The 17395-nt window shown below is 42.3% G+C and overlaps 1 protein-coding gene across 1 annotated transcript; it reads left to right on the plus strand.

Annotated features, from left to right (window-relative positions):
* The first annotated feature begins 863 nt into the window (after positions 1 to 863).
* Positions 864 to 12596, plus strand: LOC127226875 (histidine-rich glycoprotein-like). The gene is given in 8 exon segments (XM_051190993.1): positions 864 to 1079; positions 2794 to 2910; positions 3656 to 3746; positions 6635 to 6801; positions 8189 to 8269; positions 10089 to 10190; positions 11694 to 12329; positions 12331 to 12596. Coding segments are annotated over 8 exon segments (1557 nt in total). The 3' UTR covers positions 12478 to 12596.
* The last annotated feature ends 4799 nt before the right edge of the window (positions 12597 to 17395 follow it).

A 17395-nucleotide genomic window follows, 5' to 3' on the forward strand; every position in this document is an offset into this window, starting at 1 on the left:
TCACAGCAATAGTAACTTCACTAAGACACCCCCAAAGACTCATGGATATTGGAATGCTAAGTCATCAGGGAGTATCACTACTTGAGAAGGATTAGGAAGTGTGGCTTTGTTGGAGTAGGTGTGGCCTTGTTGGAGGAAGTGTGTCACTGGGGGTGGGCTTTAAGTTTCAAATGCTCAAGCCAGGCCCCCTGGTTCTCCCTTCCTTCTACCTATGTAGATGTAAAACTTTCAGCTACTTCCCCAACACCATGTGCATCTTTGAGCTTCTATGTTCCCCTCCATAATGATAATGGACTAAACCTCTGAACTGTAAGCCAGCCACAATTAAGTGTTTTTCTTTATACAGTTGCTGTGGTCATGGTGTGTCTTCACAGCAACAGAACAGCGAGTAAACAGATGAGTTCTACAGCATTACACAGTAAGAAAGTAACAGAGCCAGGACTAGAAATGCCTATCCGATTCCATGCCCTTCAAAAGCCAGGCTGTTGAATGTGTTACTTCCTTCAGATAATACAGCCATGTTCCACTGAGGAATTTCAGTGCTGTAATCCAAAGAAGCAGCTGCTTGTAGAGATTTCCAACTGAGACAGATAGACGAAAACTTACTTCCAACTCCATCCCCACATCCACATAGTAAATGCTTAGGGTCAAACACACCCTGAACCAATTGCCCACAGAATATAGCCAAGGTGGTGTGGGTGATGATCTTACCTACTCTCCAGTGTTGAGTCTCAACTTTCTCCACTAATCATTTACAGACTGTTGACAGACATTTGAACCTGGGGTCAAGGTGAACATCCCCAGTTATACAACAAACTCTATAAAGACCTTTATTAGATGAGTGTGTGTGTCACTGTAGAGCCATGGTGGACCACAGTCTAGGATGGCTCAGCACAATGAATGTGCTCACCACAGCATTGCTTCTAGTCACCCTGCAGTATTGCCATGCTCTGAGTCCCACCAACTGTGATGCTTCCGAGCCTTCGGCTGAGAAAGTTCTAGACCTGATCAATAAAGGGCGGAGGAATGGCTATGCTTTCGAGCTGCTTCGAGTCTCTGATGCTCACCTGGACAGAGTGGTGAGAAATGGCCAATGAGGAGCTGAGCTGGGAGACATGTGTGAAGGGGAAAAGGAACTGGTGCCCCTGAGCAGACTGTTTTGCATAATTATTGGCTTTGATCAGGCTTTACTGAGCCCATGGAATATTAAGCACTTAGAAAAGAAAAACAAACCAAAAGTAGAATAGCTGTGCACATCAAGGAAATACCAGTCTGCTAAATGCACACAGGCCAACTGTATAACATAGGATGCATTTTGTGACCATGTGCCTGGCAAAGACATTGGAGCAATTTAATGACATCTCTTAATATGAAACAGAAAGGTGCTGGTGGGTTCTGGAGAATGGATGGGATTTGAATAGGTGTATTCTAGTGCATTATCTCCTCTAGGAGAACAGGGAATCCCAAAGATGTGCATTGCAAAACAATTGAATAATCATGGAGGGAGTTACAGAAGTTCAACAGGGATCTGGGAAGGCCGGATTTAAGTGTGAAGATGGGAGAGAACAAACTTATTGTCTTCATTTAGATTGTACGGTTGTTTAGAATGGATTTGATAGGGACTATGGAGAGATGTTGATTCCTCCCACTGCAACAATAACAGTAACAGCAACAATAGCCTACCTTTTCTCTGGTGGAATATCTGAAAGCAGGAAGCCAGCCCAAGGATGGGAAGCCAGACCATGGATAACTGCAGACAGAGCATAAAGCAATTATTTTTTTTTTTTTACAGCAATGGAGATGGGGAAGCATGGCTTAGTGCAGAAAACGGGAGCACAGGAACTTAAGTCACAATTTAATGACCATCTCTGCCCCTCTAAGCTCCTTGCCACATGTGTTAGGCACAGGATGGAAGAGCATGGCGCTACTTCTGAACAGCAGTACAGACAGGTGGGAGGAGGGGACACAATGAGACAGACGAGACAGAGGCAGGTGACAGGAACATGAACTAAGAAGCTGTTCATGTATTCAGGAACTCGGAGAAGAGGACTAGACCAAGGGAGTGGCAAAGGAAAAGGAATAGACAGGACACAAGAGACATTTCAATGAAAAGCCGTTCAGCCTGGTTGGTGATTGGCCAAAGCAAAGAAACTGATCAAAGCAAGATTAATTTATCTTTTTCCTTGCTTATTTTGTTTGGCTGCTGCTGTTGCTATTAATAGCTCAGGCTGGTCTTGAACTCTTGATCCCCCTGAGCTTTGAAGTCATAGTCATGAGCCCCGGGCCCATGCAATTTTTATTTGTATAGCTAGAACCCAAGTAAAGGATTAATGAAGCCACTGAGGACTAAACCAACAGGACCATTAAAGGCCAGAGAAGAGACATCCTGCCTTAAGGAGGATTTAGACATCACTATTTGAAGCTGTTTATTCAAACATGTAGATTAAAAACACATTCAAGGAATATTCACAGAGATTTGGGTGTGCCAAGAAATTTTGTTTAAGAAGGAAAATTGCTGCACAGTGGTGTCAGTAAACTCAGCACTTGGGAATGTGAAGCCAGAAGATTTATTCCAAGCCAGCTTGGGTCCTCACATCCTGGGATCCTGTTCTAAAACAGGAAAAAGAAGGAACAAGGGACAGGAAAATGGAAAGAGGATGGAGGGGGGGAAGAAGAGGAAGGAAGAAAAGGAAAAGGAAGAAATTGCTTTCATTAAAAACAAAAGCAAACCAAAAACAAGATATCTCCAGGTTCCCACATCATACTGGTCTGTTCCTTACTTGTCATCCTCAGGGAAATGCCACCGTCTACTACTTAGTCCTAGATGTGAAGGAATCTGACTGTTGGGTCTTATCCACAAAATCCCGGGATGTCTGTCTTCTGGCTATTTCTGGTCGGCCATCTGAAATAGTAAGTAACTGGGCCCAGTGTTCCTCTTATGTTTCTTCTATCCACTCCACTGACTCAGAAAAGCCATATATGCTAGAAAAAAACTGCTGATGCCTTTAGTCATGAAGATGATGTCAACCTTAAATAGTACTCTCTTAGACCATTCCTGGGAACCCTGTTGAAGGTAAGTCAGTAGGACTTGTGCCTACCCGCCACCGGGGAAAACATCACCAGCTGCCAGTCTTGGGCAAATCACCAATCCATCTTAGACTTCAGTCTCCTCAACTCTAAAGTGACATCATTGAGGTAAAGGAAGTCCCATGTCATTTCCAGACCACACAGTCTATGAATGTATGAACTGGGAATGGTGTGCCTTGAAGAGTGGTTCTGTTTGCATGGCCATTGTTGCCATGCATGTTGGACCTGGTTACAGGTCAGTTTCCCTGTCACACATGAGAGCACAAAGAAATAAGCAGACATGATGTCAGGTCCAGAAGTGAGAGTCTTATACCTCAAGGGGCCCTAGTTCTGTCTCCTTTGAAAAATGTTTAGGATGTGGTCAAATCCATTTAAACAGTTGCTCTCACACATTGCTCTCATACATTGGGGTGCCAATGGTGTGCAGCACACAGGGCAGGCTGAGAAGGCAGCTCTGGGACAAGACTGATGAAGGGATCTCCAAATGCACCTTAAATGAGATGGTGTTCCCTCATAGGCGATCTGAAGCACATAGTTCCATAAGGGCTTAAAACCCTCTCTTTTACAGGTGATTGGACAATGCAAGATAATTGCTACAAGATACTCAAATGAGTCTCAAGATTTTAGAGTGAATAACTATAACTGCACCACAAGTTCTGGTAAGGTCATCTGCCGAAGTACTAATTAATTCCAAATTAACATAGAACCAGCTAATACAGTGCTGTTCATTAGGTAACAGCATGATAGACTTCAGAAGGGCCCCTGCCCTTGCATGAACATTAATATTCAGTCTCCTGAAAATAGACAACAGTTCTCCACCTCTGGTATAAGTCATATAAAGAGACAACACACTCCATCGCAGAGACTTAGTTGTGAGTTTAGGCCAGCGTGAGGTTAAATTCAAACCTCATTATTTACCAGTTACCTCAGAGTCAACACTGTTGGAATGGAATCAAGTCTAGATTTTGTTTCCAAGGTTATGAACTTCTGCCAGCCCAATTATTTTATCTCCAAAATAATTGTCACTTGGGGAACAGGCTACTTAACCTCTTTTGGCTTTCCTCATTTAGGATTCTTGTTGGAATCAAATAGAATGTGTGCTCTTCACTTGGTAAGAATTGGCTCCAACAGTTAAAAGTTCTATACTATTCTACAGTGTACAAAGTAGTTATATATTGTATTATACCGTGCATTAATCATTTCATTTAATCTATGGAGTAATCATTGTAAAACTTTCTGTTCTAGAGATAAAAAAGATTCAAACCTGTGTTCTCAGAAGCAAATGGTGACACAACAGACATGACTACACCTACACCTACATCTCTACAGGGTTGGCTCCAGAGCCCATGTGCCGCCTCTTGTTTATTTTTTTCTGAAAGAATTAGTTTTAAAAGGGCAGATTTCGAGTCAAGATGGAGAGTCTGGAGAAGGCAGATCCGCCAGCCGCCTCTCCCAGAAAATGAAAAGCTGTGGATTCCTTCCAGACTAATGTGGTTTGCACAAGCCAGACCCCTGAAACAGCGTTCCTGGTGATCCAACATTCAAAACAGCTTGAACAAGACAGTCTTACAGACTAAAGCCAGGATTTCTACATGTTCTTAGGATCCCCATGACAGTGCCCCCTCTCAGCAGGAAGTAGTTTGGAAAGAACGACGCCCAAATTCCCAAATATTGTTTATAAATGCTTATTTCCATTTAAATGGACTTGGTTATAAATGTTTAATGATCACAACCAATATCTTTTTAAAGGTAAAAAGAAAATTATGGTATAGATATGAATACTTTGTTTTGGAATGGATTTTCATTTATTGATACAATTTAAGGTCAATTTTGTGATGTGTATATTCTCCTTTTGTTTAGGTATTGTGTTTATATAGTTCATTTTAATTTGTAATGTATAATGTATAATTTAGTTCAGATTATAGATAGTTACCTATAATAGTCAAAACTTATAGCTAGGTGAGTTAGGTTTTCTAGATAAACAGAGATGTATTTGAGATAGATAGGCATTCTTCAAAACTTTCAAAGACCTACAGAATATGACATTTAAAATGGTTTAGGGTTTTTCTTGACAGTGAGACATAAATGCTCCTGGCAACACCACCTGCATCAAAAAGAAAGATGGACATCGAAGAAACGCATTATAAAGTTTGCTTCCAATATGGCAAGACTAGCAGCCATGTGGACAAGATACTGCTCTTGTCCAAACTGTTTGACTTTATGCTGTATAAACTGGACATTCAGGACCCATAGAAAAGTGACTGCTGATTCAAGATGGACATTGCTACAGAGTTCCTGCTTTGTGGAAGAGTCTGCCAGACAGTCTGCAGGACACACAAAAAAAGTGACTGACAAACTGCCAATACAAGAAGACAGTTTAAAGTTTCCTACTTTGCTGAAGAGTCTGCCAGACACAATATGGCCTATGGGCTGAAGATGGAAGATTACAGAACAACTTCAGGTGACTGACCAGGAGAGCTGTCTCTGTCATTTCTAGAGTTTATATACTATCCTTCTGTGGTCTTTGAAGGAGTTGAAGACAGATAGTTATGGTTATAGTTTTCCTTAGTTAGGCTTAAAGATAAGATACATATAGGACTTTAGACTCACAAATATAGGATAAATGATAGAATAGTTTCTTAAATCTTACTAAATGTTAACTGTGATTCTTATTTGATAACTGTTATGTGATATATTTTGCTATGTTAAGGTTAAAACCCTTCTTTTTATTTAGACAGAAAAAGAAGAGATGATGGGAGATGTCATTCTGTATATGTTTCTCATACTGGTTAATGAATAAAGCACTGTTGACCAATAGGAAAGGAAGATAGGAGGGACTAGGAGACAAGGAGGAAACAGGAAGTAGTAAGGAGGAGTCAACATGGAGAGTCTAGAGAAGGCAGAACCGCCAGCCACCTCTCGCTGGTGAGACCACGTGGAAATACATAGAAATGGGTTAATAATTAAGACAGAGCTAGCCAATTAGAAACTAGTACCTGGCCAACAGCATTCTATCAAAATAAATAAATAAATAAAAATAAAAGGGCAGATTTCAGCATGACTGAACATAGACACCAACCCAGCAGCTTCTACAGAAAGTTGTTTAAAGAAAGAAAGAAGCAAGGCATGGTGGGACAGGCCTGCACCCCAGCAGTCGGGGGCCAACATAGGAGTTTGAGGTCAGCTACAGAGTGATTCCCTGTGTTTGAAAAGAAAGAGAAAGAGAGCGAGATTTGCTGAATCTGTTTCTGTAACTTTAGCTTAAAGTTCTCTCCTTGACAAAACAGCATACTGTGAAGGCTGGAATGGGCAGGGCATCATGGATAGAGGTCATGACAAGTACCAGCAGGGAAGAACAGCTGGGTGTCTCTGCTGCTGCTTGACTGATTGATCTTGACAAGTTACTTTAACCATTGATGCTCTGTCTGTAACATGGAACCTAGTGTCCTCCTCTGCGCCGTGCTTGCCAGTGCTGTATTCAGACCTGGCCTTGACATTATGGCTGACCTTTTGACCCTGTGGCATCGCCATCTTTCTTCTTCCTTAGTCTCTTCAGCCCTAAGCAACACCAAAGACAGCCCTGTGCTCTTGGATTTCTTTGAGGATTCAGAGCTTTACAGAGAACAAGCCAATACTGCCCTCGACAAGTACAAAGGGGAGCATGGCGACTTTGCCCCTTTCAGAGTGGAACGAATAGAGAGGGTTATAAGAGCGGTGAGTTTTTTCTGCCTGGCAGGGGTGAGCTGAGGGTCACACCCAGTATACCTGCCTCACCTGGCCAGCTGCCTTTACAACCATCACAGCCTTTGATGCTTGGCAAATGGCAATCCTGATGCACAGTCCTTCTCTAACTTCATTTACTTGAGAGAGAGAGAGTGGAATGAGGATATAGTGAAGATCTGACAGGGAAGAAGAAGAAGGAGAAGAAGGAGGAGGAGAAATGAAAAGAAAATCCAAAGGAAGGACAAAAGCACAATGGGGTTATTCAAGCATTAAAAAACATCCAATTTTAGCCTCCTTATCTTATGGTTAGAATACTGAGGCTCAAAAAAAATTACCTCACCATAACCAGTATTGTAGGTGACACTGAAAGTTCCTGCCTCACAGGCCATTCTAGTGCCTCCCACACAGAACTGTTGGGCAGAATAGCCTGTGGATGTTTGGCATTTACTTTTTTTCCCCAAAGGTCTGTTTTTAAGATTTATTCATTTATTCATATTATGGTTTGCTTGCTTGTACATGTGCATTGTGTGTGCTCTACTCCCAGAGGTCAGAGGAGGGCATTGGATCTCCTGCTATGGGTACTGGGAACTGAACTCATGTCCTTTGAAAGAGAATAGCAAGTACTCTTAATGACTGGAGTATTTCTCCAGCCCTGCCAAGTGTTTTGGGAAGGGAAAATTGATTAGATCTGGTGTTTTATGCAGTGGGATGCATATAATGTTGTTGGCTATAAAGAATGTTCTGGACACACCATATGTATTGTCAAAAGGGAAGAAGCAGGTTGCAGACCAATAGTTAGCATATGAGCCATGTAAATGAAGTATTTAAAAATCTTTATATCCTACATGTGGACAAAGCCTAGAAGGAGAAACACATCAAACCAGTGGCAATGAGGCTAGGGAGATGGTTCACAGGTCAAGAGCACTGACTGCTCTTCTAGAGGACCTGGGTTCAATTCCTAGCACCTACATTGTGGCTCATAACCATCTGTAACTCTTACTCCACAAGATTTGATGCCCTCTTTTGACCTCCTTGGACACTATATGTACACGGAGCACAGACAGTCATGCAGGAAAAACACCACACACATAAAAACATAAGTAAAATGAAAACAAAACAAAAAACTCACCACTGATGGTGTCATCCCTCAAGAACGAGGGTCTGGGCTCAGGGAGGGTGTTTTCCCCTGCTATGCTTATGCCTGTATATTAGAAAGTTTTGGTGAAATAGTGATCTCATATGGCTGATGCATTATATTTTTAGAAGGCAGAAAGCATAGAAAAATAGCATTTATTCATTTTAATTCCCGTGGTGCTTTAAGAGAAATTAATAGGTATCTATTGCTTTTCCTGAAGCTATGTTGATTCCTCTGTTCTAGAGAGGAGGTGAAAGAAGCAATTACTACTTGGACTTTTCTATGAGGAACTGTTCCACACAGCATTTCCCCAGATACCCTCCCGTAAGTATGACACACCCCTGAAAAACACTGTCATTTAGACAATGTCCACTACTTAAAGAAGTTCTTCCAAATGTTTTATGCATGTGTTCACTTACTGACACTCAGGCTACCACCACACAAGGTAAGTGCTCATTTTTTCTCTGGTTTGCAGATGGGAAGGAAAATGGTTTTAGCATTTATGTGATAGTATATACATACACCTGAAATTGAGTTTTGAATTCAAGACTAAAGGCTTAGTAAGTAATAACTAGCGTATACTATGGCCATCTACAACCATGAATCAGCCTCCACAGGGATCCCAAATGACAAGTGAAGACACTATCATGGTCCTGCCAAGGTTCACAACCAAGTTTGGATTAAGTCTTTCCAGCATGACTTCTTCCCCAATCAAATCAACCCATTATCTGTTGGAGGATCTTACTAATGAAACTGGATGTTTCCTCCCTTTAGTCATTGCTCAGCAGGTATTCGGTCACAGTAATGAGAAAGTGGTTAGTATACATGGTACCTTGGTGTTTACCAAGCATCTCCACATAGTGTCTGCCAAGCTTCATGGCAGTACCACCAGGATAAGGATGCCTGACATCTCTTTTTTGTCATTGTTTTGTTTTTCTAGACGGGGTTTCTATGCATAGCCCTGACTGTCCTACAATTTGCCCTCTAGTCCAGTGTGGCCTCCAGACTCAGAAAGAGTGACGTGCTGAGATTAAAGGGGTGCACCACCACCCACCCAGAGAGGCCTGAGATCAGAATCATTTGCTTGTGCACTGTTAGCCAGGAAATGTCAGCAAATGGAAACTCGGTTCTGCTCTCAACTCCAGGGCTTTTCTGAGGTTTAATGGCACATTCACTTTCTCTGGCCACAAGGGAAGAAGCATTCACTGTTTCATGTTCCAACCGCTGAAATTTCCCACTTGAGTCAGTTCTAGATTCCTACTCAGAAGCCACAAAAGACAAGACATTCTTTCTCTTAAACCCACCACTAAACCCACCACTAACAAACTCTTTACTGTGTCTGTGTGGTAGGTGCTAAAATCCTAGTGCACAATCCTGAGGGCTGGAGGGGGAAGCAATAGCTTCATCTCCCTTAACTCAAGCTGCCTGTAATCTGTAGATAACATTGCCCTCGTTTCCACGGAATTTCAGAACTTTTGTACAAATGGTCTCCCACCTCTGGTAAATGATAAAGCCACATCCATATAGGTTTGCTTGACTCCAAAACTATTCAGACAGCCTCAATGCATAGCTTTTTCTAGAAATGAATTGTCTCCTTGTCCTTGGACGAATGCCTTTCAGAGCACAGGATTGACAGCCATTAGGGCCAGCAGACACATTCACAGGGCTCAAGCAAACCTGTTTTTGCAGTGACTATGCCCTTCCCAGCACCTTCAAGTTACACAAATCCATCTTCTACAGCGTTCCTCCTTCTCCCGGGCACAAGTAGCCCAGGTCTTCAGTGTAGAACTACTGGCCTAAGAACTGCAGCCCTGGGGATTACAGTTTTCATGTCTGCTCATGGCAGAAAACCACAGAAACCGGAATAAAAACCTGTGGAACCTGTGCTTTACTGGGTGTTGATTAGATAACCCTGATAAATCACTTATGGGGTGTATGATAGTATTGTCCTCTGTTTTCCTTGTTTGTTTAGGTGTCTTGCATGCCAAGAAAGGACTCCACCGGGAAATTACAGATCTGGGCCCTTTCCACTTATTAATTAAAGGTTACCCCAGTTAGAAATCTTCACTCCCCTGCGCGCACACACATGCACACATTCACTGTACACACACTAACATACTCTAACAGGCATCTCCCTTTGCAGGTCTTTGGGTTCTGCAGAGCAGTTTTGTCCTATGATGTAGAAGCCTCTGGTTTGGAAGCCCCGAAAGACACTGAAATAAACTGTGAAGTCTTCAACTTTGAGGTGGGCTGACTGAGCATCCTTTGTCATGAGCAGGACCAAGCCAAGTGACAATTTCTCACACACAGTACATTTGGTTCATTTGGCTTTTATAGTGTGTGTGTGTGTGTGTGTGTGTGTGTGTGTGTGTGTATGTGTGTGTGCATGTGCGTGTGTGAGAGAGAGACAGAGACAGGGACAGAGACAGAGACAGAGAGCAGGTTTGTTGTTACCAAGAACATGAACCCATAGATTTTATTTTTATTTCATTTATTTGGGTTTTTGGTTTGTTTGTTTGTTTTGTTTTGTTTTGTTTGTGACAAGGCCTCACTATGTAGCATTGACTGATCTGGAACTCACTATGGAGATCAAGCTGACTTCAAACTCCTAGAGATCTATCTACCTCTGACTCCCAAGTGCTAGGATTAAAGATACATACTGTCACAACCAGCCATATGTACACCACCATGCCCAACCATAGTCTTTTAGTATACAACTGTGATTCCAACACGTGGGAAGCTGAAATAGAAGAACAGCCAAGTTCCATGCCAGCTTGAGCTACAGAGAAAGACTCTGGGTTTTTTGTTTGTTGGCTTTATTCAAAAAAATAAAAAGAGCTAAAGTCGGGGGTTTAGAGACCAAGTGTCATCAGTCCTCTGGATGAGAGTCTGTCTGTCCTCTGAAAGAGTGGCTATCCTCAGAAAGAATTTCTTGGGACTGTGTTGGGAATGTCAGATCCAGCATAAGATGCTAGTTTAATAGACATGTACCATTTCTTCATAGAGCTTCATCGCTTTTCATTGAATGAGAAAAATAAGAATAAAACAATGTTTTGTTTTGTTTTTCAAGACAGGGTTTCTCTGTGTTTAGCCCTGGTTTTCCTGGAACTTGTTCTGTAGACAAGGCTGGCCTCAAACTCAGTAAGATCTCCCTGCCTCTGCATCCCAATTGCTGGGATCAAAGGCATGTATCACCATCACCTGGCAAGAATAATACAGTTTTTTTTTTTTTAATGAAACAGCATATACAAAGAGCCATCCCTACTTTTGAGATTAATTTCTAATTTGTCAAAATAGTATTTCTGTTGGGAAATTATAATGCTATTCAGTGACAGTTTTTTTTTGGTTTTGTTTTGTATTTTAAATGTAATTTGGCTAGAAAAAAATTTAAGAACTGGACTGGAGAGGTGGCTCGATGGTTAAGCATAGTAGCTGCTCTTACAAGAGACCAGGATTCAAGTACCAGCATCCACATAGCATTTCACAGCTGTCTGTAACTCCAGTTCCAAGGAATCTGATGCCCTTATCTGGCCTCTACAGGCACTGTGCACACATACACACACTGCACAGACATTTATGCAGACAAAATCCCACACATATAAAATAATAATTTTTTTTAATTCAACAAGTTTTTTGGTACCCTATTTCTTAAATTGATTCATGAGATCTTTGAGAGCATCTAGTCTAAGTCAAGCCTACCATCTAACTTCTTACATACTTATATTCACTTTTCTGTGTCCTTTACCAGGAAAGAAACATGAGCCATGAGTGTTCTTATGGCAAACATCTGTGCAAGTTCAGTGGATCCAGGGGTCGTCATCATACCCACAAGATGTATGAACATGGCTACCTACCTCCACCAGAAGATGACTCAGACAGGCCACCACTTCAAGACGGATCCCTCCCACAACCGCCCCCTCGCCATTCCTCTCCTTTTGGTACCAACAGAACCCATAGACCCCCTCATAATCATGGTTGTAATGAGCATCCTTCCCATAGACACCATCCCCATGGACACCATCCCCATGGGCAACACCATCCTCATGGACACCCTCCTCATGGACACCCTCCCCATGGACACCCTCCTCATGGACACCCTCCTCATGGACACCCTCCCCATGGACACCCTCCTCATGGACACCCTCCCCATGGACACCCTCCTCATGGACATGATTTCCATGACTATGGACCCTGTGATCCATCCTCCAACAGCCAAAAATTCAAAGGGCAGTATCGCCAGGGACATGGCCCACCACATGGCCACTCACGAAAAAGAGGTTCAGGTAAAGGACTCTCTCCTTTCCACCACCAAGAAATCGGAAATGTCTACCGACTCCCTCCACTAAGTTCTAGTGAAGTTTTAGATATTCCTGAAGCCAATTTCCCCCAGCATCTCACCACCAAATTGCAACAATCCCCTCCAACCAGAAATTCAGTCCTTCCCCCAGGCAGCCTCAGAGTCATGTCCAGGGAAATTCAAGAGTGAGTTTCCACAAATTCATAAGTTTTTTGCAAATATGCCTCCAAAATAAAACCTGATTCCTTGGTGGGGAGAAAATGGACAATGTTCTGAATAAATAAAATGTGAACAGTAAGAAATGAAAGGTGTAGTTATTTTAACTTCACCTTCATACTTAGGGAAGTATGGGAAAGACAATATAGACAGACAAATGGAAACGAGAGGAAAGACATCAATACTATGAACCAGAGTTGAATTCCGTCACTGGATACTGCATCAGATGAGAAATCTCTAATTAAGAATTTCTCTCTTCCTTGGGTTAACTCCCTAATTCTAGCTGGGGGCATTAGCTACATGTCTGTTGCTATAAATAAACTCCCATAACCAAGGGAACTTATGGAAGAAAGAGTTTGTTTTGCCTTATGGTTCCAGAGAGATGAGACTTCCTCATGCCAGGGGAGGCATGACAGCAAGTGACACGCAGGGCATTGGGAGCTAAAGGCTGAGAGCTCACATCACAAGCACAAAGCAGAAAAAGCTGAACAGAAGTAGCACAGGGCTTTTAATCTCAAAGGCTGCATCCAATGACATGCTTCCTTCAACAAGGCCATGCATCTTAAACATCCCCAGAAATCATCCCAAACTGGGGACCCAATGTTCAAATATCTGAGCACGTGGGGATGTCCTCAATCAAATCACCACCATGGACATACCAAGAAAACATATATTACTTTTTAAAAAGTGACTCACATCGTCTCCTTAATGATTGCCAGTTTAAATTCCATCACAAAGCTCTTAACAAAATCGTCGGTAAGTTGCAAAGACAATTTTAGCATAATCATGAGCATAAATTCAGATGTTCAAGAAATATTGTTCATGTTCCAACCAATTCGCATTTCACATAGGCACTCTCCTGGGCTAAGGGGAAACTGGAGTCCCTACAGCCTGCCACTCCCCATGCAGATTTGTACCAGAGGACCATTGGTGTGTGCACGTCTCTTTTTGAGGCTAGTTTAAATGCCACTTTTATATCTGACTAAAGATAAAGGAGTCCCTAGAAGATCACCAAGGGACAGGAGTGCCTAGATGTACCACATGGCTGTACCAAGTTGTACCATATGGTTATGCCAAGATGTACCACATGGCTGTTCCCTCCAGGGATCTTACCCAAACTGTGTTTCTAGAAAGGGGGGCAGAGCTCTGCATCTCAGGAACCCTAGGTCCTACTCCCATTATCCTTCCCATCTCTTTTCCACAAGATAGCTTCTCTCTAGTATCAGGTGAGTTTGCCTTATTTATTTTTGGTCTTAAACAATTCATTTTCTTCCATTTTAATACTCTTCCTCCTTTCTAAATCTGAACTCACACACCTGGAACCAGGTTAATCAACTTCAGCTTTTCTCTGCCTCCCAGCCCCATGGTCATTAGTATTTAAATACTGAATAACTGACATGGCACAGGTCAACCATTTAGAATATTTGCCAACCAGAAATAACCAGTGTGACCATTCCATAGTGGCCAGCTAAATGTTGCCTTAGGGAACCACATTTTTTTACAGAAGCATGAACCAGGAGTCAGCTGCCTGAGTGCAGGGTTGAAAACAGGGGGCTATCAGGTAGCCGAGAACAAATAAACTCAGATTAATAACCCAAAATATTGTTTTCCCACAGATTTGTTTTGTTACTTATTTTGTTGTTATTTGTTTGTTTGTTCTCTTGTTTGTCTTTTGAGACAGGGTTTCCCTTTGTAGCCCTGGCTATCCTAGAACTCGCTCTGTAGCTCACTCTGGCCTCAAATTCACAGAGCTCCACCTTCATCTCCCTCCCAAGTGCTGGGATAAAAGGTGTGTGCCACCACTGCCCAACTCATTTTCTAATTTATAAGGCACTTTGACAAATATTTCTTGAGTTTATGAAAATACATCTTGAAAAGCATAATTATAAAAATCCCTGATTCATTTTAATAGATATCCTATTGCAGTTGCTACAGATAAACAATAGCATTAAAGGCAGGAAACAAGCCATGCATGGTGGCACACACCTCTAAGACCCAGAACTCAGGAGGCAAGGACAAGAGGATCCCTGCTGGTTCGAAACCAGCCATAGTGAGTTCCAGGACAACCAGAGCTATATGATAAGAAGAACTTGTCTCAAGCAAAACAAAACAAGAAACAAACAAAAGCATCAGCCCTGTAAGGACTGTCTTTACATTCAACAAAGTGGCACCTGCTCCAACAAGGCCACTCCTCCTAATAGTACCACTCCCTGTGGGCCTATGCGGGCCATTTTCTTTCAAACCACCACTGTTTGTAACCTGTAGAACTCAGGTTAGAGCTCTAGTCAGCCTCCTCCAAAGCCTCATTCTTTGGCCACTGGCTGTTGTGGTTGTGGATCTTCACTGGAAGCCTTCACAGTGATCCAAGTCCTTCACGATAGTACGTTACTCACTTCCCAACCCTCCCGTCTTCCAGATTCTCTATTTCTCCCTCTTCCTCCTTTCACTCAGCCTGGAAACTTACCTATGGTGAAGAGATACTATGAAAACATCGCTTATATTCTAAGAGCCTGGAATGTTTGCTGGGCCTCACAGGCAGAGTTAATACACCTTGAAGTCACTGCGGTCCTACTGTGTACTCAACATGCTTGTTTGACCCGCCTCCTTGAGAACAATGCAACAACCAACCTTACTTGCCTTGGGTTTCCCATGTAGTCAGATTTTCAGCCTAAACTAATACATAACTCTAATCTTAAGTTGTGTACTCTTCCATGCCCCTTATACAAGTGTGTGTGTGTGTGTTATGATAATCATTTGATGAAAACAGCAATAGGTTGGAAAAGGCTTTATAAAATGAGTATCAACCATAAATGTTGGATGTAACATGGATATTGCTTGATAGCATGTGTTCGTTATGTGGATCATTTTGATGTAGGAGAAACTTGAAGTAGTAACATTGATGCTATAAAAGATTCACTAACAAACATTCTTTAGGAAATACTAAGTTACACAAAGTAGAATTTAGTTAAAGGAGCATTGCCTCCAATACGACTGGAAGGTAAGTAGTGTATTGTCCAGACTTGTTAGAAATACAAAGAAAAAAATTTTTTTATCACAATTGACCTGGTAGTGTGTGCTACTGTTGTAGGGGGAACCTACACATATGGAGGTTTTGGCTAGTTTTACCAGACACTGACACAGGGGATGTGTAATAGCAATATAAATAATTAATGTAACAGTAATTGTACATGTTACATAGCTGGTGTATGGCTAGCTCCAACAAATAGCAAGCAAGTGTTACAGCTTTAATGCTCAGGCTTTCCTTGCTTCTTCATAACTACAGCTTTGGATGCTGCTCTTATTTAATAGGACCTCCCTTATTCTGACTATTCCGTGATTTCCTTTTGAATTTTATAAGCCAGAAGTTTTTGGCCATGGGGTGGAAGACAAGTCACATAATTCAGACACAAGTAGGTGGGCTCCAGAAGATTTGAATGACTGCTTAGACTTGATAGCCTCTACCCTGCTGATCCACTGTAACAAGGGCTTCTTACCTGGGTGACATTGGGCCCTTCCATTGTGACTTGTGTGACTCCAGCACTTACCAGCCGCTGTTGAGGAAGTGTTCTTCCCCAGGTCTGCAGTCTTGGGCCAGCCCTCTTTGCTGAAGACATGAATGGGTGTGCATGTGTGCCAGCTCTTGTTTTCACTCTTGTGCTTTTTTGGAAGTGCAAAAAATGGTTTTGTGCAACCTTTAACAAAAGTCTGTATTCATTTGCCCATATTAGAAAGATACCGTACCAACCAGGAGCACACACCCAATCTGTCCATCATTGCCACTTTTGTGGGATAGTTTACAATCTTGAGCTTATTAGGATACCACATTGGACCCTTTACTCAGCCTGCTACATAACAAGCTTCTCTTTTTGCTATTAATATAATATTCATGACTTTTGGTGGCCTTGTATGTCACTTAGGCATATCTTTTGTTCTGTGCAGAACATCTCATTCTGACTTTTACAAAAATTGAAATCCGCAATCTAACTGTAGAAACTTTTTGCTTCCATGCTCACCTTCGGGAAACTAAAGTCAAAGGCTTGCGTTCTCTGCCTTAGCTTCCCTTCCATTCCCACCTTCTCTTTTCTTTGTTTCTCTGACCTGTGGTGCTGGGCTGCTTAATTCACATGAAGGCGTAAATGTTTCTGTCTTCATTTTCAAAACTTGCTTAAATTAAAGGATTTCCAGTGGGGAAAAACAAAACAGAAACAACCCCACTAAGATATGATGATTTCCAGCCAGGAGGTGGTGGCAAGCACCTTTAAGCCCAGCAGAGGCAGGGGGGATCTCTGTGAGTTTAAGGCTAGCCTGGTCTACAGAACAAGTTCCAGAACAGCCAAGGCTACACAGAGAAACCCTGTCTCAAAAACAAACAAACAAAAAGATATATGATTTCCACATTCTTGGGGTGAAGAAACTGAGATGGGAAGGTTATGACTGACTCTCACACACACATACATGGACAGACATAAACCCACACTCATTCACACCCAGACACATGCCCTCAGCCAAGCATGAAACACACACACTGGCCCACATGCAAATGCCTATACAGACTCAGCACAAAGAAGTTCAGGAGTAGAGCCAGATTGATATCCATATAGGATCTCTAACCAAGCATGCTCCTGCCAAGCTCCTATAAAGTCGTCATTCAACCCATGGTGACAGCCCCCCACCTCAGGGCCTCTCAGGCAGCCGCCATTGCAAACGAGAGGGTCCCATCAACCACACAGAACTCAACCTTTGGGAGTCTCTTTTATTTCTTCTTTCTCTTGTTCTTCTTCCTTCCCCTCTCTGTCCTTCCTTTCTTCATTATTCTTACTGTGTGTGTTTATGGGAGACAGGATGAGAATGTATGAGGCTGCACACAAAGCCACAGCCCACATGCGGAGGTCAGAACCTCTCAGGAGTGGGTGCCTCATCATCCACCTTAGTGAGAC

Source organism: Phodopus roborovskii, unplaced genomic scaffold (assembly GCF_943737965.1).
Source record: "Phodopus roborovskii unplaced genomic scaffold, PHOROB, whole genome shotgun sequence".
Lineage (NCBI taxonomy): Eukaryota > Metazoa > Chordata > Mammalia > Rodentia > Cricetidae > Phodopus > Phodopus roborovskii.